Source organism: Aspergillus thermomutatus (genome assembly GCF_002237265.1).
Source record: "Aspergillus thermomutatus strain HMR AF 39 chromosome Unknown NODE_380, whole genome shotgun sequence".
Classification (NCBI taxonomy): domain Eukaryota; kingdom Fungi; phylum Ascomycota; class Eurotiomycetes; order Eurotiales; family Aspergillaceae; genus Aspergillus; species Aspergillus thermomutatus.
The window spans coordinates 1-20126 of record NW_020798430.1 but is presented as its reverse complement, the minus strand read 5'-3'; the positions used below and the strand labels follow the sequence as shown (position 1 = coordinate 20126).

Here is a 20126-nt window from a genome sequence, read left to right as displayed (position 1 = left end):
GCGCAAGAATAGCTAGTTTTAGTAATGCAAAGTTATTTTAGGGGTTGAAAATAGCCTTCCTTTTCGATATAATATGGTTGGGTGATCCGCTCGGTTGCGTGATCCGCTCGCTTACCGATTACGTTATGGCCTTTTGGATGACTCAACAATTTCTCCTCAACAGTTCGAAGGCTGACTGCCGTCACGTGACATGACGTTGCAGATGACAGCGGTGTTGATTTCCGAATGACGGAAACATCTTGCGTAGCAGCTGCAGTGATCAGCCCTGGAGATGTCCTTCATTCCCGTTCCGAGCAGCTCAAGGGGGGGGTTGCTTGAACGTTGTCCCGTCACTGAAAATGAACGTGCAAGCATACATTGATTAGTATGATTTCGACGAAACCGAACCAGGCTAAGGGTAGAGCACTGTGGCAATCTCGACATCATGGTTAACGAGAGTTCTCAGAACGAGGCGCAGGATATCATTGAGGAAGTCCCTCATCATGCTCTTTCCGCCTGGTGGTGGCTCGCAAGCACTGCGTATCCTCTTTTAGCTGTATGTTGATGACTTCGGGAAGAAGGTGATATTGACGTCTTTCATCAGGGCACTCTAGGACCCATGGCCAGCGCGTTCAGCATATGCTCGTTGTCCGAGGAATGGAGTATGGAGTTCGAGGCGGGCAATGGACAGATCAGGAGTATTGCGGATCCCGATTGGTACGTAAACGAACCCTTAAATGGCCGGAATTTGAACTTAAAAAGTTATAGGGTCATTGTGGTCAACGCGGTATCACTTGGCTGCGCCATTATTTCAAATTTTGTCCTTTTGTGGAGTATGGCGCGGCGCATCTCGTTCTCTGCTGCGCAGCCTTTAATCATAATTGGCTGGTATATTTCATCCCTGCTCTTGACCTGCCTGCTGTGTATCTTTGCAGCTTTGAAAGTACAGTCCGGCTCAGATAGCGGTACGCGTCGGTGGCTCACTGGGTCCTACTATTATGGAGCCTTTGCAGCAGGGCTATACTTTGTGCTCTCTTCCCTTCTCTTGATTACCGTCTACGGGGCCTATCGGGGCTACTACGGCTGCGAATTTCCACTGACGGCCAGCCAGCGGAGTCTGATGCTACAAACGATTCTCTTTCTCATCTACCTCCTCGGTGGAGCCGCCGTGTACGCAAGGATCGAAGGCTGGCGGTATCTCGATGCTGTGTATTGGGCGGATTTTACCCTCCTGACTATTGGTATCGGTGACTTTGCGCCCAAGACACATAAAGGTCGGGGGCTTTTGTTCCCATACGCTGTTGGAGGTATTCTGATTTTGGGTTTGATCGTGAGCTCCATCCGCGCGCAGATGCTCGAGAAGGGACGGCAGAAGATGGCGGAAGCTGTGACGGAAAAGACCCGCCGGTACCTCGTCCGCGAAGCAGTATCTGACCATCAACACCTGCGGGATGTGATCCCACGCTTGCCGCCGGAAAGGGACGAAAGTGACCGTGATCGACAGCTGCGTGAGTTCCAGTTCATGCGACGGGTTCGGCAGATTGCGACGCTCGAACGAAAATGGATCTCGCTCGCCACGTCGTTGACCGTGTGGATGATGCTCTGGTTCCTGGGTGCGATCGCCTTTTGGCTCCCTGGACAGAATGAGAAGTTGACGTATTTCGAGGCGCTGTATTTTGCCTACACGACTTTGTTCACCATCGGCTTCGGGGACTTTCGCGCTACTTCCGATTGGGAACGGTCATTCTTTGTCTTTTGGACGTTGCTCGCGGTTCCGACGGTGACATTGCTCATTGCCAACGTTGGTGATACGTTGGTGCGGACGATCCGCGATCTCACCATCTACCTCGGCGAGCTGACCATTCTCCCGGGTGATAAACCCGCCCGGGAACTGATCAAGGATATGTTCCGAGGCTCATGGAAGGAGAGATTCCTCACCGAGGCTGTTGAGGACAAGAAGCCTGACGAGGACGACGTTGGGGAGGCTGCTGCCACCGCTGCGGCCGCAGCAGCCGAGACCGCAGATCAAGTCGATCAAGGAGAAGAGGAGGAGCGCAACGCGATCGAGGCAGACGAACACAAGAAAGAAGAATCGGCTCGGGCACGCGGAGATGTCGCGGCGGAAACAACACATCACCACCACTACTTGTTGTTCCGGGAAGTACGGAGGATGATGGACTACGCCACGCGCAACTTGCACAAGGAGTTTGATTACCAAGAGTGGGAGTATTTCCTTAAGCTCATAGCCGGCGAAAGAGGTGAAGCAGAAGGAGAGGAGGGGAATCTGAACTGGGATTGGACTGATTACAAGAGTCCCTTGCTGGGACAGAAGACGGAGGTGCAGTGGTTGCTGGAGGCGCTGACCGAGGCGCTGGAGAGGGAGTTGAGGAAGGCGAGCCGGGGATTCCACTCGCCTGAGCAGAGCGAATCCGAACAATGAGCTGATATTTACATGTCGATGTCGCGACTTGACTGCACCGATGTCTACCTCGAGTTTGGAGTCTATGACAACTATCTTTAAGGAACTGTGCGAGGGTGCACCGCAAGAATAATTACCAGATGATGGCCATCTCCTCAACTTTCGCATATGTTTACGCAGGTAGTGCACGCTGCGAATCTCACATCGTTTGCTTGACCGACATCTCTCGCGGACGACTGTTGACGGACAGCCAAAAAACGCCCATACACAAACAGCTGAAATGAGCAGCCAATCGCATGTGCGACCCGTGGCATGCTGTCTATTACCACTGGCACAAACGCGTGGGAGCAATGCAGTTGATCAGTCATTCATGCAGTACGAATGCCGACTATTCAAGCAGGATCTGGATTCAACCACAATCATGATTGGGTCTGTCAAAAAGGCTCACCCTGCAAATGTGAAACTGAAGGTATGACGAAATGGTCGACGATAGTGGAATATTATTGCTACCAGGGTAAGCAAAGAAACGACATCAATTGACAGTAAGTCCAAATATCTGGATTGCTGCTCGGGTGGCCTCAAGAACTAGGGCTATTCTCCTTATCATACAGTGTTGATCCGACCTAGCAAGAGATAACATCCATAGTATCCAATCAGAAATGCAAGGTTATATGCTCTGTAAGAGCAAACAGTCACTCGAATAAGCAAAGACTGACTGAAGTCGCAGCGAGTTTGACCACATGACTCCTTGGCTGCAGCACAGCCCAAACTCCCTTCTCATCATTCAGGCTGATCACTCTCGTATTCAGCAAAAGCACATGGTGGAGGCTGTGCATTACGGTTCACACTAGGTCTCAGACAAGACTCACTAAAACAACTATATAAATTGGCTGTCTGTCTTATGGCGATCATCCCTTGGCAATGGTGCTAGGGGTATCTGAACTGCTGAACGCGGGATGGAGCAGAATCTCAGCAATTAGGCTTGCCGTAAGGCCAACCTTTTCTCATCGCTAAAACCCAGGTAGTAACCTGAACAGACGTCCGGAACAAGATTTTGAGTGTGACCTATACCATGGTTCGCCCTTCAGGTAAGAGTGAGCAGCCAAGGCCAACAATGTCAGCATCAACCCCCAGATCATCCATCAGACACTGTTTTGAGTCGATGGAAACGAGGATGCCTGAGCTGTCTGCTTGGCATCCTCACGGCGAGAACCCAAGTGCCAAGGACACTACCAGGCCTGAAATCTTGGTTGATGCCGAAAATCGAGGCAGGACGATAATGCATCACCGCGATGTTATCGTGCCAAGCGGCGCCAAGAAGAATACTTGCGATGCATCTGAAGTGATTGGCGCGGAGGCTGTACACTGATGAGACTGCTCATATTGAATCTTTGTTCAGGAGATCTGATACGGCAGATTGAGGACGATTCCGATTCTAGACATCAGATTGTCTGCTCTTCGGCGCCCAGCGGTGTAACCACCCGCCAGCCCATTCGTCATATGCTGTTCCGAGCCACGAGGCAGGCGGTGGCTCGGCCCTGTGCGGATGATGATATACAGATATTACTGATGTGACAAGAAGGATCATCCTAGATGCTCAGCATCCCGCATCTCTCGACCCAATCTTGGCTGGTGGGATGTTTCAGCGCGCTTGGCCCGCTCATCAGTCGGAATGATGTATAAAAGGATCAGAGTTTGCTGAGTCCTGCGATGGCGATCAACGATTCTGTTTCAAGACAGCAGGTTAGCAGCTCCATGAGCAAGTGTCATCATGACTCAACAGAGCATAGCCTTTACCATTCCACCCCAGCCGGACGACTCCAATGACCAACCCGGTCTTTGGTCTGTCGGGCACAGCACCACTGTCTCGCTTCAGCCCGCGGATGAGAACTCCGGCTCGGAGAGCCTTCGTTCGACGCTCATCCGGCACTTTGCCGCAGACATCGATACCAAATACACGGATTTAATCCTCATCCTCTGCGGCTTCGTGAGCGGCCTCGTCGATGGCCTTTCCTTCAACGCCTGGGGCAGTTTTGCCAGCATGCAAACCGGTCCGTGACAAGGTCTTTTTTTCAAGTTCTCTTCGAATACAATCACTGACACAACGTGAAGGAAACACTGTCTTCATCGCCCTCGGCGTTAGCGGCCAACCAATCTACCCAACCTACCTCTGGGCCAAATCCCTCGTCGCCGTTACCGTTTTCATTCTCTCCATGATCCTTTACATCCACGTCTCGCGTCTGCTATCCCCCCGCCGCCGCTCGACCCTCCTTCTTTCATTCAGTGCGCAGACCCTTGCCCTACTGGCCGCCGCCGTTCTCGTCGAAACCGGCTCCGTGAGCCGGCGTCTCGAGGACCCCCGCGCCCCTATACAATGGATCCAGATTCTCCCCATCTCATTGCTTTCATTCCAGGCGGCGGGTCAGATCGTGACTTCACGAATGCTGGCCTTCGACGAGATCCCGACAGTGGTGCTGACGACACTTCTGTGCGACTTGCTCGTGGACAAGGAGTTGTTGGCGCGCGGGTGGAGATCGAACCCGCGGCGGAATCGCCGGGTCGGCGCGTTCCTGGCGCTCTTCCTGGGCGCGATGACGGCGGGGGGGTTGAGCAAGGTGACGGATATGGCTGCAAGTCTGTGGTTGGCGATGGGGTTGAAGTTGGGAATAGTAGTTGCTTGGTTGGTATGGAAAGCTGAGGGGAGGAGGAGGGGGAAGAAGGGGGAGGTTTAATCTGTTTTTATTGTTTATACAAACGATTTCATGATATGACTTTGAGGACGAATTTGATACACGTTGAGTTCTGACATCTTGCGCACGCGACAATCTCATCACCTCGGTCCAACACAGATACCGAGGCTCGTACTTAAGCGATCTCGACTCAAATACCACACGACAATCCCATCATGTAAATCATCCACCCAACAAAATGACACAATCAATCCTCACCACCACCCAAGATGGCATCACAACCATCACACTCAACCGCCCCCACCGCCGCAACGCCGTCGACCCCCCAACCGCCAAAGCGCTCTACAACGCCATCCTAGCCTTCGACGCCGACCCCGCACAGAAAGTCTGCATCCTCACCGGCGCCGGCGGGACCTTCTGCGCCGGCGCCGATCTCCACGCCGTCGCAGCATCCTCCCCATCCACACTGACAACCCAAGAGAACCTCCAGCCTGTCCCTGACCCGTCCAACAAAGGCAAATCCGAGCCAGTCCCAGTCCCGTCCCTAGGACCAATGGGCCCCACCCGCCTGCACACATCCAAGCCCCTCATCGCCGCAATCGCCGGGCACGCCGTCGCAGGCGGGCTCGAGCTCGCCCTCCTCGCTGACCTGCGCATCGTCGAGGAAGACGCCATCCTCGGCGTTTTCTGTCGGCGGTGGGGCGTCCCGCTCATCGACGGCGGGACGGTGCGTCTGCAGGCGATTGTGGGGTTGGGGCGGGCGCTGGATTTGATTCTCACTGGGCGCCGGGTCGGCGCGGACGAGGCGCTGGGGATGGGGTTGGTGAGTCGGGTTGTTGCCAAGGGGGCGGCGGTGGAGGAGGCGACGGCGTTGGCGAGGGAGTTGATGCGGTTCCCTGCGATGTGTATGAATGTTGATCGGGGGAGTTGCTATTACAGTGCGTATCGGGCGGGGTCGATGGAGGATGCGCTGCGGAGGGAGTTTGAGAGGGGGGCTAGGGTGTTGGCGGCGGAGAGTGTGAGCGGGGCGGCGAGGTTTCGGGATGGGGAGGGGAGACATGGGAGGTTTGGGAAGTTGTAGGTGTGTTTTCACTTGAGGTGGTTTCTCAACGGCTGGCGCATGATGCATCAAGGTGACAGCCTCATCCTGCAGAGTGCAATTTCCCAATCTCGACTGTCTCACTACTCAAGCTTCCGCAGGCTTCGTACACGGCCCGACAGTCTAGCCGTTGGTTTTATTAGATGAGCCAGAAACGTCGGTACTGATGCTATTAGTGTTCTTGGTTATGATAGTATGCTGGCGTGGCCGCGTGAAAGTCCCCACCAAAGAAGCTTCGCCATGGGGCAGTGTTAGCGTTGGACCCGGCAGTGGAGCGATGGACTCAAATTCAACATCAAATCGGCCTACTTTGTACTGATATTGTAGAGGAATCAGTGACGGCATGAAAGGTCGAATATCATTAGATACTTATTGCTTCAATGTACGCAGATTGTGGAATTCTCAGACTGAAAGATTCATCTGAAGAAATGAAGCACATCTATACTTGTTTCTGGCCAATCATAAAACAGTTTGAGAATCGATTTCGATGAAGTGCCTGGTCGCACAAGGTGATTGGACAGCCTTGAGTATCCACAAGCCAAATACTAAAAATAGGCTTTTACCAGCCACATGCTAGCCGTAATAGGACAAGTGTTTACTGCGGCGCAGGGATTTGCAATTGGACGCGTAGACCGTAGGCACCAGGCAGTCAGGCATTGATCACGAGGAAAGAATAAAAGCTTCATCTTTGCTACCTTGTACACCTTCACTCCGATCTTTCCAGGTCATTCTCAGACAAGATCAAAATGGCACCTTATGCAGTCCTCGCCAGAAGCGCACTCGAGGAGTCACAACCTCATCTCCTCAAGCGCGATCTCACAGTCAACCACACTCAAGCAGTCACCTTGGGCGTTATGGGGGCGTACGTGGTTGTCATCGCCCTGCTCTGGAACTTACCCTACGTCCGCTGGTCATTATGGCCTTTCAAGGTACCATCTTCCGATCCCACGCTTTACCATCTGCTCGTTACTAATGACTGCAGATGCTGGTCATCGCCTTTCATGAATTCGGCCATGCCATCACCGCATGCTGCACAGGGGGCAGAGTCAAGTCCATCTCGCTAGACCCCCACGAGGGCGGCGTTACGCACATGCAGGGCGGCATCAGCGCTGTCACCCTGCCTGCGGGATACCTAGGCTCATCCATCATCGGCGCTCTGCTGATCTTCGCTGGGTTTGACATTGTCGCAAGCAAAGTGGCTAGCATCATTCTGGGGGTATGCTTCTTGCTTACGCTGTGGTGGGCGCGGAGGGACTGGTTGACTATCTTGACCATTCTGTTGGCCGTCGGGTTACTGGTCGCGTGTTGGTTTATTGTTCATGGGGAGGCGTTGCGGTGGGTTGTGGTCAGTTTTGCCCCCCTACCTATATTCCTGTTGGGCGTGGTGCTAACCGTCAGTAGCTATTCATCGGTGTCATGTCGGCGCTTTACAGCGTATGGGATATTGTATGTCCTTCGTGTGTTTTTTGCAAAGTTCCATGGCTAATGTGAACAGTGTGACGATCTCATTATCCGCAAAGTCAACACTTCCGATGCAAGTGTCTTCGCGCAGAGGTATGGTGGCTCTTCCCGCTGCTGGGGCGTCATTTGGTCTATCGTTTCCCTGCTGTTCATGGCTGTTGCCATTGTGGCGGCCATCGCGGCGTTTCCCGAGTCGTTCAGCGAGCAGGAGGAGCAATCCAAGCATTTCATTCCAACACGGTGAGCTGTGGGTTTAAATAAGCGACGAGTGATGATAATGATTGTCTTGATTCCCTTGGTGTTTCTTACGATTGGCGTTTTGTTCTGGCATGTGCTGTATAAGCTCGTTTAGATCAAGATGCCAGTGATGGCTATAGACACATTAAGCCATTATGTCTTAATATCATGATTCCATCCGTTTTCTGATTGTTACAGAGTTGATTTGTATGCTCGGACTATCCTTGAGACCGCAGAAAGACAGCCGCTGTCTTGCCGAATGCGGAATGCAACATTACCATCTTACAACCCAACAACGATGGGCGCACCTACATGACATATTACTAGAAAAGCCAATTCTCTGGCAAATCTGATTCCGCTCATACTACTTTTCTACTGGAACATGCCTCAAACGAAGCTTCACCCACTGCGTTCCAGCCGGCAGCACATACTCATCCCGATCAAAGTACAACGTCCACAATCCTCTCCCCCCATATTCAGACTCGGCAATCCCCAGCTCCAGCGCCTCTTCTTCTCGGACCCGCTGTTCCGGCAACTTCACGGCCAGCCATCTTTGTCGCCGTTCAAGCGTGATATATCCATTCTCGGCATCGTGTAGATCAAACGGTCCACAGATATGGCCCTGAGTATCCGCTTTCCCTCCATAGCGCATCTCATTCGCCTCGGCATCGAGAAAGACCCATCGAGCTAGAGGCGGTGTCTCCCCGCTTAACGTGATGAGTCCGGATATATCATCTGGAGGAAAGTCGGGGTGGGTATAGAAGTGGCCGTCAAAGGGGGCCATCGTTGGAGTCGGGTATTTGGTTACGTACAACTGTTTGTGTTAACTGACAGTACTTTGAGGGTGGTATTGGGTCTGAGTACCTTTCCGTCTTCCTCGAGATATACCTGTGCGTTGTGCAGTTGGTCTCGTTGTTCTGGCGTTTCTTCGCTGGTATAACACTGTGCGAGTAAATGGCCTCGTTGTCGCTTGGCGTGCTGGCGACCGGCTTCAGGGCTCTTGGAGCTTTGGTCCATGTTCATTATTGCTGGGGCCATGACGCCCATTAATGCGAGTCCGAGGACCATGTCGATGTGGATTTTGTGGTGGGTGCAGTGAGAATGGTGTCGTTGGCTCAGCCTAGATTGAGTCGGGTAGTTGTACGGCAATAGGCATCTTCCGCCAGCTTATGTAGCTGAGTAAAGTTAAACTCGGGATGCCGATGGTCAATTGACGGGATAATGCCGTTGTGGTTCTGGTTCGCTGTCAGGTACAATTGACCGCTGAGTCGACGGAAACGGAAATGGAGTCATCACCACAACGCAAGATGCAACATAGCCCACGAGGTGATATAGGAGAGACAGTCCTGGTCAACGCTCCGATTATTTCATCTTTCCCTGTTGCTGTCCGCCATCTCTGCTGCTCGATCCGCATCATCTCAATATCAAACCACAAAATGGGCGATCGAAAATGGCAGGATGCTCCAAGGTAAGCATCCATGTCTCAGGTCAATATCTGTGCTAGGAGCTGAGAAGACAAGTACCCCAGCAGAGATCCAACAAAAGTCAACGCCAGAAACCACAGAAAACATCGTGGTGGTCAAACCTACTGGTAGCGAACCGGCAGCCGAGCCAACGAAACGGGACGATGGCAAGAGGGAGAGTCTCAACATCAAGATTCATCTGAATCTCCGTGCCAAGGTGAAATTGGAGTTGGATGCTCAGCTAGATGGTGATATCATCATTGGGTTAGATTGAGCGCCCGGGTTTCAACTGTGGTGGTGTGTTATGGCACTTTGTATGGATATCATGTTCAGAGGCTTCTTCGATATCTGATATGGGAACCGGGGGCGGTAGTAGGAGGCGAATTACCTAGCCTTTGAGATATACAGTCATGAATGATTCACCCCAGTGTTTATACAACGCGTTCAACGCTAGACCTGGAGATCCTAGACGCGTCTCGCTTAGGACAACGCTACTTTCTATCCCATTCACTGCTGCTTTGTGTGCGCGTGAGCAGCATAAAGCTCATCTCACTCTTCAGATTTCTTTCATGCTTCCTCCCCAGCTCAGTCCATAGCTCCAGCCTCAAAATGGAGGGGGAATGCAAATGCGAAGGCGTCAACAAGGACTTTCCTGCTGGAAGTGTCCTTAGAAAGTACGAAAAAGCCGTCTTCCCAGTCGCGGACCGTCTCTATCGCTTGAAGAAAATCCTCTTTGAGCATTACAACACCGATCACCACCAGCGCAGGGCCATGTTCGAAGCCGAGGACTGCGAGACTAAGGATCCTGTCGCCGTCAAGTTCTTCGTGGAGTATGTCTTCTGCCCTCTTGTCTCGTGCAGGTCTCGTTCACTGACGCCTTCATCGGCAACAGGGCCGATCCATTCATGGAGAAAGAGGGTGAAAAGCAATCTATGAAAGATTATGCAACTAATCTGTTCCTCCGTGAATGCAACATCTGGAGAATCTTGTCAGACTCGGGCTATACTCCCAAGTACTACGGCATGAGGGAGATGCATCAGGACCGCACCTTTGAGAACCCCGGCGGATACCTGTTGATTCTTGTTCTGGGGCAATACCCTACCCTCAGTCTGGAAGACGCGCCTCGATTCCTGTCTGATCAGGATCTGCCGGCCATCGAGGCACAGATGCGTGATATGGCTATGTAAGTGCGGTCGATCTTCCTGGTTGCGTGATCCAGTCTGACACGTTCCTCGGACAGTAAATTCAACAAGCACGGTCTCGATTATTTTGGCCTTTCGTCGTTCTTCAAGTATGATCCGAGGGCGCGGAGAGTGTATGCCATTCCTCTTGACACGACGTGCTCGCCACATAGCTAACAACGTTAGGTACGCCACGGACGTTGAATGCTTCGACGAGACCGAGGTTTACGATGACCCGTTAGCGGAGGAGCATCCAGCGGCGTATTGGATCAGTGTCGTGATGAAGGACCTCAGAGCTGCTGTGAAAGAGATAAGTGAAAGACGTGCGGAAATGGCGGAGTTCGAATTTTGTGAATATTTCGACCGTGAATGCCATCTCATGTAGGCGGTTGCCCAGGGCTAGGGCTGTCACAGCTGCCTTTCTCTCTTGAGGAGATTGGATCTTCCAAGGGTGATCACATTGGGTCATAGCATAGCACAGTTGAATCAGAAGGTGGATGTCAAATTGTATGGTTTCAAAAGTTCCATTGTAGAAGTGGTAGAATTATCAACCCGGAAACTGTCAGCATTTATGCTAACTCGCTCCTCCTTTCCGCTCAAAGCCTTTATCTTCTCCCTTCCCTTTTCCTCCAACAGAACATCAGAGAGCTTCCTTGCAGTTCTTGCTCATTCTTGGCCAACTGTTGACTGGAATTGATAACAGGGCTCGACTGCGACTACGTGACTCAGTTTGGACCGATGCTGACAGCGATTCTGCCCGCTCGTTGGCAAGACAGACTGTTTCAGCCTTATTATAGTTGATCCACCGAGTTGACGATTTGAGTATGATCTGACCGTGGGTTGGTGGGACTACACGATCAACAAGATTTGGCCAAGACGTAAACCTGATTCAGGGCCAGCCCCACGGCAATGCGCAATTCTTTCATGATTTCCTCATCCAGTTGCGTTGGAACATAGCCTTCGTTTGGTTCGAAGTAGCCGGTTGATCTCCAACAATCCTCAAACTGCAACATTCCCGCAACGACAAACGACGAGAGAAACGCGGCAAGAATTCTTCAATGGAGTAAGGCAAACATGAGTCACCCTGTTCTAGATCGTGTTCGCCATGCTTTGCAGAAAAGCAGACATCTCCGTTTGTCAAGAAGAAGATCAAATATGTATGGTCAGTCACGGAGCAGCTAGAATCTATACAAGCTGATCAAGGTTTTTAGCAACTCCCTCAAACAAAGGAACTCGATCTGGGAGGAAATACCAGTCAATGTCCTTACTGAGATATTGGTACACTGCGCACTGACAGATATCTATTCTTTGATGTTGTCCTGTCGGGTGCTGAATCGGCGAATCCACCAAGAAGAGTATACGATTGCTCGCGAGTATCTTCATCATCGAAAGCGCCGATGTCTGCAAAGCAGCGACTGCTCTCCAGGAGATGGTCTGACGTTCATTTCTGAGCTTTTTCCCCCTCAACCACCGCAGTACACCGCTAGCAGCTCGCACGACGAACTACCCCAATATTTTTTCGGCTATCTCGCCGACCTAAGCCGCTGCTGGGTGACTTGCATCAGGCTGTCGTACTATCTAGCTGATTATGTGGTTCAGCACCATTTGCAGCATGATTCTGATGCTCAGCCTCTCTTGTCGTCTTGCAAGACCGAAAAGGAAGTTATCTACAGCAGAGGCGTGTGTGTGCTTCAATCCCGCTTATTGTATCCCTTGTACGCCTGCCTGGCTGACCCCATGCCAGTCTTTCCACAATTTCTGACGTCTCCTAGGGCATACCTTGCATTCTTCCTCGAAACCTACGCAGCTGCCCGTGACGCATCCACGGAAGATTGGAAGCCACATCATCTGCACCGTTCGCTCGAAGAGCAACAGTCCATTCTCCAACGGCCTCCGGTGCGCCACATGATGAACCCTGACTTCCCACCGTCCTCAACTGGAAGCTGGGTCAATATCCTCCTCACGACATCCACACTGGAAAGGATACTAGACTTTTTCATTGCGGCGGCGGACGACCAATCCGCAGGAGCGCAGCACGCCAGGAATGCACAGAGCCATGCTCACATGCACACTCACCACGCACATACCAAAGGTGTATCATCCACCTGGACGAAACGGAGGGAGTTCCTGCTGCAGATGCGAAAGGATTGGGATGAGTATCTGGCGTCTGTGGGTGGTGATCAGACTGCGACTGATCACGAAGCGCTCGTCGCTCCCCCTGGTCTAAGACAGGTATGGTTTGAGGCAGCCGAGAAGGAGATGTATCGGCGGGGCGTGATTACGCATCGCAGTGAGGATCCAGTTCACATTCTCCATGGGTCGTGTATCAGGTTACATTGTGAATTCTGTGATGATCAGTATTGAGACGTAGGCTAGTATAAGACACAAGATTTGAGTAGTGTTGCAACAGTACTTCTGTCGACGACGGGCCGCCGTCATGTCGACGCTCACTATCGACTGAGTCGTTTCAAACTAGCAACATAAACTTCACATCGGCCATTATAAGCAGATCATAAGAAAAGTCTAGCCAGGTCACTTGTAAATAGAAATAGCTCCATGTTCAAGTGAAGAAAGATATGCAACATGCGTCCGAGCGCGGGCACGAAGAGCCAAGCAAGAGGCCATGGCCCATAATAATACATTAGAAGAAATAAGGGGTATATCTATCCGGCTATCAAAACCCAGAGAAGAAAGAAAATCTGCCATTGTCTAGTTAGCTTCTGCAATGGCGTCAAGGAGAGAGAAACGCACCATAAGGACACCAAACATCTTGGCGATTAACCATCGGTTACCGGATACGCGGTTCCAGTACTTCATCAACTCGCGCTGGGCGCCTTCAACATTGTCCACCACGTCTTCGGTGTTGGCGTCAATCCGCTGGATCATCTCTGACTGCTCACTGACCATCTGAGCCAGTTGGCCGAAGATCCCACCGAGTTCACTGATGGTGCGTTCGATGGCATCAATGGCTTCGCCTCGGGCCTGAATGTACGTGTTGTTCGTCTGCGCCTCCTCCATGACCAGTAACTGTTGGTCTGTCTGAAACGATGGGCGCCCAAGAGGCGAGGGGTTTGAGGGATCGAGCGTCAATAGATCTGAAGAACCTCCCTGGAAACCTGGTTGTGGCGTCCTCCGTCCTGAGGGGTTGTACAATGGAGAGTCCGACCGTTGCGGATCCAAGACTTGCGACTTCGACGATACTGATGAGACAAAATTCTCTGTCCGGGATCGCGACGCTTGGATATTCTTCGTTCGAACCTCGAGGACTTCTTTGAAGTTCGCACCGACATCCGCCAGCTTTCCTTGGAGCATAACCACGACCTGGGTGGCATTAGCGTTGCGGAAGTAGGCCACTCGGGCATCCACTTACATTGTCATTGTGCTCGCCTTCCTGATCCGCTTTTGATCGATTCGTCTTCGGATGTTGCGATAATGTAAGCGCTTGCAGCGAAGCGATTTGCTGGTTCAGCGAGGCCAGGTCTTGTTTGATGACGTAGGTCAACTCCGATATCTCGACAGGTCTGTCATCGAAGAGCGTCTTGCGCTTCGCCACTATGTTGCCGATCAGCATGATGAACAGGATTCAATCAGCAACCAGCTACTCACACTCAGCCAACCGTTGTAACTTGGCGGTTGTCGCTGTGATACCTCGTCCAATCTCTGCTGCTCTCCGAGCAAACTCCGATCGGCGTTTGGCTTGTCCTTGTCCATCTGTGCTTGCGTGCGCCTGTCTCCGTTGCGAATCCGAAAGCAGTGCTTGACGTTGCGAGCCGACTTTGGAGGTCGCGAGGCGTTTCTGGGCCTGTCCGAGGATGGCCTGAAATTCGCTCGTGCGATCCTGAATGGAGGGGCCGACCATTTTCAAGGTCGCGGATTCGAGGTAGTCGCCAGAGTATATGTGTCGATGCGGCTTGAAGTTGAAATACGTCGAGCTAATCGATAAGGAGAAGGCAACGGTTGAGGCGTATCCGACGTCAGTCAAATAGGGGCAGTAAACAAGTAGATAAGCATCGAGTGAAGTAGGTTCCGTAGGGAATTAGGAAAGTCTATGGAGTTTCATATCATCAAATGTCAAGAAATCATGAACAGGAGTATCAGACGTCCGTCCTCTCTCTGTCTCTCTCTCTATGGGGGGCGGGATTCGTGTCCATCCGGAAGGGGGAAAGTGTGGCAGTTCTCCACGTGACAGATGTGCCACTTGCACCGCCATGACAGCCACATTTTGTTCCCCAGGCCGCATCAGGCCGCAACTTATTTTAAGTACCAGGGGTATTCATGACCAGCAGAGGAAAAAGAGCAACAATCATCGACTGTCGCTGAGGGAGACTCAAATTCGCAGAAAGCTGATCAGCAAATTATTTTGCACAACTGACTGCTTTCGATATACGACCTCACCCAGCATCGACACGTCGCTGAGGCTGAGCATCAGGTGCTGTCGCAATCCGACTGTACCCACGTCATCTTGTGAAACGTACCGCACTTCCTCTTTAGGCTCCGTCGAACTCGGTCCAGCACGCCTGTCTCGATCTCGATAACAAATCCTCCATCGAACGAATATCCTGTCGGATGTGCCATCTTTCTATGTTGATTTTCTATTTGCACGGACTTTAGTCTCATATTGTTGATGCTGCCATTCCGTCCATTTCCCTCCCGTACGTGTAGCAATGGCTCGTCCGCTTCAAGTTCCCTACGAACCGGAGTTTGAGACGCTGTAAGTTCGCTTAAGACGGGATATTGGGCTCAGCTGACGGATACTGTCCGGACGTACAGTTCCTCTCCTAGTACCAATACTCCAGTTGCACCACATTCCCGCGGCGAAACTCCGATTTCGTTCAAGACAAATGTCAACCGCGCAAAGACCAAGCGTTGGGTTGAGGCGAAGAAATATTCATACGACGGAAATGATTGGGGTGACGATGAGTACGATGAATATGACGATGAGCCGCCACCGATGCCCCAGCCGGCAAGCTTCAGCCAGAGCACCAACGACCTGTCCAAAATAGCTCCTCGAGATCCGTCGAGGCCCCCGCTACCCAGCATGGATCGATCACGCTCAATGGATCAGGTGGCAACGCTCGGTGTAGGACCTGCTGGAAGTCGCAGTCGGTCGGCAGACGGCAATGCTGTCGAGGGCTCTGCGGGCAGCGCTGCCTCAAACAAGCCTCTGCCTTTCATGCGCCCTGCCGACATCTACAAACGCATGCAAGAAAGACGCCAACAGTCGCCAGATATCGCCCCTCGGAATGACAGTCCCTCCAGTCTGGGCCATTCCCACACTGAACCTGTCTCTACGTCTCAGCCGCCTGCCACCGCGGACCACGAACTTCAACTGGCGCCGGGATCTAATGCACCCAAGGACGTCGGTCACGGCAAGGTCGACGACTCAAGTGTCGCTCCAAGAACCGCGCCTGGTGTCCCAGGCCTTGAGCTCCCCGATGTTAAGCGACTCTCTGGCTTCGACGCCGACTTTTTGGCTTCGGATTCAAGCGTGCAGAAAGAGCAGAGCTCTGACCTTCAACAAACCCATCAGCTGCAGCACAACCCGTCGCTCGGGTTCCGTTCAGTTGTACACCAAGCATTCGACGTTCCCGAAACTCCAAGCTCCACTGTTGATAGCGTTGCACGGTCGAATAGTGACAGCACGTCGGCCATCAGTCCAATCATAGGTACTCGCGGTCTGAACGAAGAAAAGACGCCAACAATTGTGGAGGAGCCTGGTGAAATTGCAACACCGAGAGATACCAATGATCAGGCTATGGTATTTAAGCCTGGCCATCGTCGAGATCTTAGCCTTCCCAGCCCGGGTAACAGCCCTTCGAGAAAACCGATCATCAATAACAGCGCCGAGGCAACTGCTCCGTCGGTGCTGGGAGAGATGTCGTCGGAGACGCCTTCAGAATCCCCGCCAGACAGCTCCTCTTCGTTTCACCAACCGCTGCCACATAGAGCCTCTGTGCTACTGCCTCAGACTGGTTCCGGCCGGGATCTACCAGCGCCCCTCAACGTCGGCACCAACCCGACTGCCGATTCTCCCATCAAAAGTCATGAAGAAATTCCAGTTTTCATCCCTTCAATCAGCGCAGAAACTTCGCCGCAGGACACCGAGAGTGATCGGTTGAGAAAGGAGATAATTCGCTCCTTGAGCCGAGAAACCACGCCCTCGGCGGAAACAGAGCAGCAAAATCCCACTAGGCCGCAGAATACTCGACAAGAGACGGAGAACAGTCGACAAGACAGTCTGATCCCCAGTGAATACGAGAGATATTGGAGCGAACAAGTCGAATCAAGCCCTCAGGATTTAAGGCCGCCAGTCCCTGTCTACGGTGCTTCTCAGAATGCCTCGCAGCAGGATCTGTACTCCAGTTCGCCTATGATTACTCCGGCACCGGTTCCTCCTGCTCAGCCTACCTCAGAACCTAAGTTGAAACGACGCTTCTCGTGGGAATCGTCATCGGAGGAGGAGGAGGTACCTCCAGGGGAATTGCACGCGACCTCGCCATCGGCTATCTCGATTCCAGGACAATTCCCTGTGGCACATGAAGATACAAGCGAGCTATCGCCAGAGACTGTCCCCAATGAGTCGGAGATGACAACGGATAGAGGTCATCGGGATGACCTCTGGCAGACGCCTGAGAAGCCTAAACTCACCATAGTGACTCCTGCTGCCATGGAAAATAGCAGCGACTCGAATGAAACCCCCCTGCCTGAAGTTGCCAATCGTCAAAGTCTGGAGGAGCGATCCCCATTGCCTGAGCCCAAGATGCCGCCCGCGGTTGAGCCGACATTGTTGGGCTTCCGTGACATTCTGGGGATTCAATCTTCCGATGAGCGGGTGCGAGCTTTTGACCGCACACGGGACCAATTCGCGACAATTGATACTGGTTTGAAGAATTGGTTACAGGTGGTGATTCGTGCCCATCCGGAGCACATGGATGTCGTCGAGCAGAGCATGAGGGTTTCCTCTGTCGAGCCTAAAGCGGTTGTATCCAAAGGTAAATTCCCGAAGCTGTCGTCTCTTGGGCACTTCACCTCATCGAACCAAGATGGCCCTCCGTCTGGATCGGGCCACGTACGACGTCCATCCGCCCCGCTTGGTTCCATAATGAATAAACAACAGGTCGAGCAACGAGGAAAAGACCTGTTACATACCGCGGGAGCCCTGGGCGGCCGAGCGGGCGAGGCCGCCAAGGGTCTCTTCGCCAAGGGAAGAAATAAGCTGAAAAGAGGAGAGTCAGAAAAGGTAGATGCTTGAATTTCTTGGTTCGGTTCAGTGGTCATTGCATTTATAAGCCCTTGAGAGCGGAGGTAGTGGTCTATATATGATGCTCCCTCGCTGCATCCGTCTTCTTTCTCTCTGGTCCTGTCTTTTTTATCCAACTGTTTGATACCATGGTGTAATGAACATATGCAGTCCAAGCAAGAATGGACATGATTAATGCTTTCCCAACTATTGTCAAATCTATCGCCGATGATTTGTATGTCAACTCTAATTGCCTGTTGATCTGTAGGGATTCCACCGGGTGCGCGGTTATCGCAGAGAAATCCAGCTTTCAGACTTTCAGCTTCCGTCTGCCATAGACCCAAATGAGGCTGGAGGTATAACTCACAAGCGGAAGACTGTGCAATTTGCAAGTTTGCCCATCATCGGAAGGACAGGAGACTTGGCCGAGTTGACGCAACTGCGCTGGGATGTAGAGCCACAGCAGGCAGCGGCAAGTGAAAGTAGACGACGAAGCGCCGATGATCTCAATATATCATTTTTGCATTGCCGAACTAACACAGGGGGACGTAAACTTCAGAAGCCATTGCCCAGTGAGATATCATCCAAGGCACTGTCGAGCTCTTCTGCGTCAAGAGCTCAGCTACCAAGCATCTCGAATGGGAAAGCATCGTCGACGATGACAGAAATAAATCGAAAGCCTCTAAAAAGCGACGATAAGCGCCGATTCCCTGTCGATGCAACAGTAGCGACAGAATGTTGCGTGGACTCGTCCTGCAGGAAAAAGGCTGGCTATAGGCAAGCAAACGCTAAGCCACAGGAACGAGGGGGAAAGTCGACGGCTCCATACCAGAATGCTGCATCTTATTCTCGACCCAGCGACAAGATCACCAATAATAACGACGACGACGGTGATGAGAATGCCATTGAGGATGGAAAGATGGGTCCTGGTCGTGCAGAAGACGCAGAAGCACCGCCACCAGCGGGCGCTCTCCTTCTAGACCCTCTCTGGCGGGGCTTAGAAGCATCCCCCGTCAACCTTGCAACTACAAATCCCTCTGTTCCACCTCCTCTTTATCGCATAAGCACTCCCTCCATCTCCTCGTTGGGCAGACCGGAGGCGTATTCGGGCCTGCAGCCATCGTCCGGGTTGGGACTGGGTGAGTTTGAGTTTTCTCTTATATCTGTCGGTTCTATAATGACCTCGCGATGAGCAAGTACTCCGAATACGAGCTGACCCAAATCCCCCAGCACGGCCGTCCCAATCTGCAAGTGCAAGTGCAAGTGCAGTCTCTGTCTTGTCAGAGATTAGTCTTAATCTTATTGGCGTCGGTCGACCCGGAAATCTTAATCCCAGCAACATGCTGAGTCCCGCGAATCAGACGCCTGTTCCTAGTGTTGCTGGCACGGCTGGGGCTACGGCTACTACAGCTCCGACTCCTGGCATCAGCCGTTGGCATGCTCGTAAGAGCCGCTTGAGCGGCGACGAGGCTGAAATTTTCACTTATTCCAGAGGCCTCAGCCGCTCGTCTGCGACCCCTGGTTTTCCTTATGAATCCGGCTCTGTCTCTGGCTCAAAAAGCCCGCGGACAGGTTCAGATGCACAGCTCTCGCAGGATGACCTCTTTGACGCTGACCTGGCTGCAAGGGGATCGCCTCAACGGAAGCTAGCATCTCCCAAGAGCAAACCGCCCATGGAGAAGTTTAGATTGTTCAGACGGAATCGGGGTACCTCGTGGTCTGATGAGCCTGCGCCCAAAACTGACCGGTCGCATCGCGGAGCGTTCGATAGGCTAGGTGTAAGTCAGGCCCTATTCGTCGGTTGACTGTATCAAAGCTCGAAACTTATGGTTACTAGGGATTGTTTAGTCGTTCTCAGCCACAGCAGAATAAGACTCAGGCCCATGGACGTGCGTCCGAGTCGTCTGTTGCGCAGACAATGGAATGGCTTCGTCCGGTTTCCTCGCATCCAGCACCGGGGCATACACGCTACTACTCAGGCGACCAGACCGGTCGTGGTCGGCGCCGATCAAACGTGGAGAACCAGACATCGTTCCAGGGACAACAACCGCCGCCAGAGGGATACTTTGCACCCGAGTCCTTCTCCCGCTTCAGGCACTCGCCCCGGGCCTCCAAGAGCAGCCAGCACTTACCAGCGCCTGCACCAGCATCTCTATCCCACCAACCTGACAGACGACTGCCTTCACCCGCCGGCTCCTTTTCATATAGCGGCAGGATCTCCCCACAATCACCACCACCGCCGCCGCCGCCGCTACATCTCCAACTGCATTACCAACACCAACACCAAGAGCAGATGACGCTACCACCAAGTCCCCACCAACCCCAACTCTCTCCTCCCCCACACCTCACCTCTCCCA

The 20126-nt window shown here is 52.5% G+C and overlaps 7 protein-coding genes across 7 annotated transcripts; 5 read left to right on the top strand and 2 right to left on the bottom strand.

The window, feature by feature from the left end:
- Nucleotides 1-424: 424 nt before the first annotated feature.
- Nucleotides 425-2419, top strand: CDV56_102732 (potassium channel family protein; the record flags this gene model as incomplete). Its single annotated transcript, XM_026756351.1, has 3 exons — nucleotides 425-535; nucleotides 584-696; nucleotides 748-2419. 3 exons carry the CDS (start codon nucleotides 425-427, stop codon nucleotides 2417-2419), a joined length of 1896 nt encoding a protein of 631 aa, XP_026609975.1.
- A 1750-nt stretch (nucleotides 2420-4169) lies between these two features.
- Nucleotides 4170-6169, top strand: CDV56_102254 (uncharacterized protein; the record flags this gene model as incomplete). Its single annotated transcript, XM_026755873.1, has 3 exons — nucleotides 4170-4449; nucleotides 4511-5051; nucleotides 5248-6169. The coding sequence occupies 3 exons, from the start codon at nucleotides 4170-4172 to the stop codon at nucleotides 6167-6169; spliced, it is 1743 nt and encodes a 580-aa protein (XP_026609974.1).
- A 764-nt stretch (nucleotides 6170-6933) lies between these two features.
- Nucleotides 6934-7892, top strand: CDV56_102000 (M50 family metallopeptidase; the record flags this gene model as incomplete). Its single annotated transcript, XM_026755619.1, has 4 exons — nucleotides 6934-7116; nucleotides 7170-7532; nucleotides 7589-7633; nucleotides 7683-7892. The coding sequence occupies 4 exons, from the start codon at nucleotides 6934-6936 to the stop codon at nucleotides 7890-7892; spliced, it is 801 nt and encodes a 266-aa protein (XP_026609973.1).
- Nucleotides 7893-8249: 357 nt separating this feature from the next.
- Nucleotides 8250-8953, bottom strand: CDV56_101862 (uncharacterized protein; the record flags this gene model as incomplete). The annotated part of the gene is made up of 2 exons (XM_026755481.1): nucleotides 8250-8699; nucleotides 8750-8953. The coding sequence occupies 2 exons, from the start codon at nucleotides 8951-8953 to the stop codon at nucleotides 8250-8252; spliced, it is 654 nt and encodes a 217-aa protein (XP_026609972.1).
- A 368-nt stretch (nucleotides 8954-9321) lies between these two features.
- CDV56_101310 (uncharacterized protein) lies at nucleotides 9322-12893 on the top strand (the record flags this gene model as incomplete). Its single annotated transcript, XM_026754929.1, has 8 exons — nucleotides 9322-9353; nucleotides 9406-9612; nucleotides 9909-10178; nucleotides 10241-10531; nucleotides 10589-10663; nucleotides 10716-10910; nucleotides 12095-12244; nucleotides 12302-12893. The coding sequence occupies 8 exons, from the start codon at nucleotides 9322-9324 to the stop codon at nucleotides 12891-12893; spliced, it is 1812 nt and encodes a 603-aa protein (XP_026609971.1).
- Nucleotides 12894-13238: 345 nt separating this feature from the next.
- CDV56_101081 (t-SNARE syntaxin) lies at nucleotides 13239-14388 on the bottom strand (the record flags this gene model as incomplete). The annotated part of the gene is made up of 3 exons (XM_026754700.1): nucleotides 13239-13850; nucleotides 13900-14081; nucleotides 14136-14388. 3 exons carry the CDS (start codon nucleotides 14386-14388, stop codon nucleotides 13239-13241), a joined length of 1047 nt encoding a protein of 348 aa, XP_026609970.1.
- An 805-nt stretch (nucleotides 14389-15193) lies between these two features.
- Nucleotides 15194-19547, top strand: CDV56_100187 (uncharacterized protein; the record flags this gene model as incomplete). Its single annotated transcript, XM_026753806.1, has 4 exons — nucleotides 15194-15240; nucleotides 15300-17769; nucleotides 18038-18908; nucleotides 19000-19547. Coding segments are annotated over 4 exons (3936 nt in total), but the record flags the coding sequence as incomplete, so codon positions are not given.
- Between the last annotated feature and the right edge of the window lie 579 nt (nucleotides 19548-20126).